The 1,920-nt window shown below is 47.0% G+C and overlaps 1 protein-coding gene across 1 annotated transcript; it reads left to right on the top strand.

Moving 5' to 3' along the window:
* Positions 1 to 7: 7 nt before the first annotated feature.
* Positions 8 to 679, top strand: Pmar_PMAR007305 (hypothetical protein; the record flags this gene model as incomplete). The annotated part of the gene is made up of 1 exon (XM_002788202.1): positions 8 to 679. One exon carries the CDS (start codon positions 8 to 10, stop codon positions 677 to 679), a length of 672 nt encoding a protein of 223 aa, XP_002788248.1.
* Between the last annotated feature and the right edge of the window lie 1,241 nt (positions 680 to 1,920).

The following is a 1,920-nucleotide window of genomic DNA, read 5'->3' as shown; positions in this document are numbered from 1 at the left end:
CCCTCTCATGCAAGGTCAACAACACCCTTCTATCAACGACATCACCAACGTGGCGTATTGGTGTGATCTATCCCACAACTATGATAAAGAGAAGGCGCTTGATACAACGAAGGCCATCAATGCTGTTTCCCATATCAAGTGCCCCGACAACAAACAGTACAAGGGAAACTCTGATAACAGGAGTATCAACTACTTCCTGAGTCTTATCCGCTGTGAAGCAAAACAAACAGCGCTGGGCCCTCGATTATCGTACATCTACCTATCCAATTGTCTTAGCCAGTCGGTCAAGAGGAACTTACAGATCCACTTGGAAACTACTATGGACCCCACTCTCTACTTGAACGACTATGTTCTGACACTATCACAAGCACTTGGCTACCTTCAACATAAGTACTCTCTGTCGAATTCACATGCGGAAGTCATGAGATACTTCTCTGACGTCAAGATGGACAATGGTGACATCAACATTTACGATTACCTCGACCGTATGGAATCTGCTGTTGCCATGTGTGCGAGTGTTGGCCTCCATCTACAACCCAGTCAAGTCAACCTACACTATCGTGAAGGCCTCCATCCCACTCTGAGGAAGACTGCAGACGAGAACTACACGGCCATCGATGATGTCCAACAGCTTACGCAAGCCCTACGTAGCCATATCCGCTGCAATCCTAAGCACTAGATCAGCAATACTAATTCAAACAAGGCACCTCCGGTATCAACTGCTACCCCAACTAAGGCTCCTAATCCCAAGCTGCCTAGGCTTGAAGACCCCGAGACTCTCAAACTCTGTCGAGAGCAAGGGATATGCTTGGCCTGGACAGCTCGCAGGCAGTGCCGCTATGCTGATGATTGCAAGTACAAGCATAGTGACGTAGCCCGTTTACTACAACACCAAAAAGATGACTATCACCTGCCTCCTGGTTCTGACATGGTCTTAAGGTCTACTTTCTGTGCCGACAATAACTTCTTCATCGTTGCTGACACTGGCTGTACAAGATCTATTATATCTTGGCGACTTGTGACGGCCTTACTACAGCACTATCCTGACGGCCAACTCATTCCTTGTAAGCTCTCTTTTGATACTGCAACTACAACTCGATCTATGAGTTCACTCTACCAGCTCAAGGTCAACTTTCCCATCTGCGATGGAAACCGTCAAGTCTCAACATTCACATGCTCGCCGTCTATCATCAACGACGGACTACTACTTCACTCTGATGGACTCCTCGGTATGGAGACCCTTTCGATCAACGCCGACGGTTTGCTCATCAACATCAATGGTTCATTGGTTTAAGCTTCAAAATTTCTTTGTAGCTCTCATTCATTGGATAAATATCGGTCATCAGGCATCACGTCTCCGACATCCACTACGAGCCCAATCGGTTCATAATTGTCAGAGCTATATATTTGCCCAACAACTACTCCTCCTCAAGGTCCCAACCGGTCAACATTCGACTGCACGACCTCCACTACATCTGATCTATCTACGCCTACTTCATCAACGGCATCATCAGATGACTCTATCGAAGGCCATCATATCGCCGCTCTCAAAGGCAAGGCCTCTAAACAAAACTCGGACGACGCTATCTCCTACGACGTCGATTCACTAGGCGACACACCACCTACATTCCCCAAACCACCCGAAGACTACCAACTACTCGAGACCATCTACAACAATGAATGGTGTACTATTGGTATCCTTGCTAATAAGGATGGTAACAAAGAGTATTTCGTTGACTACAGTGACCAACTACTGCGGCTAGCTCTAGACAATCAGCCGAAACCGGTCCCTTCTACTCACTATTTCCTCATCAAAGCTAGTACTGACGAGCGTCAACAAGCAGAACAGCGCATCGACGCCCTGATCAATGAAGGCAAACTACAACCTACTGGTATTGGTGATATCAACAACTACACTAC

The sequence above is a fragment of the Perkinsus marinus genome (assembly GCF_000006405.1).
Source record: "Perkinsus marinus ATCC 50983 genomic scaffold scf_1104296928640, whole genome shotgun sequence".
Taxonomy (NCBI): domain Eukaryota; phylum Perkinsozoa; order Perkinsida; family Perkinsidae; genus Perkinsus; species Perkinsus marinus.
The sequence above is the reverse complement of the archived record's forward strand: the minus strand, read 5'-3'. Positions and strand labels throughout refer to the sequence as shown.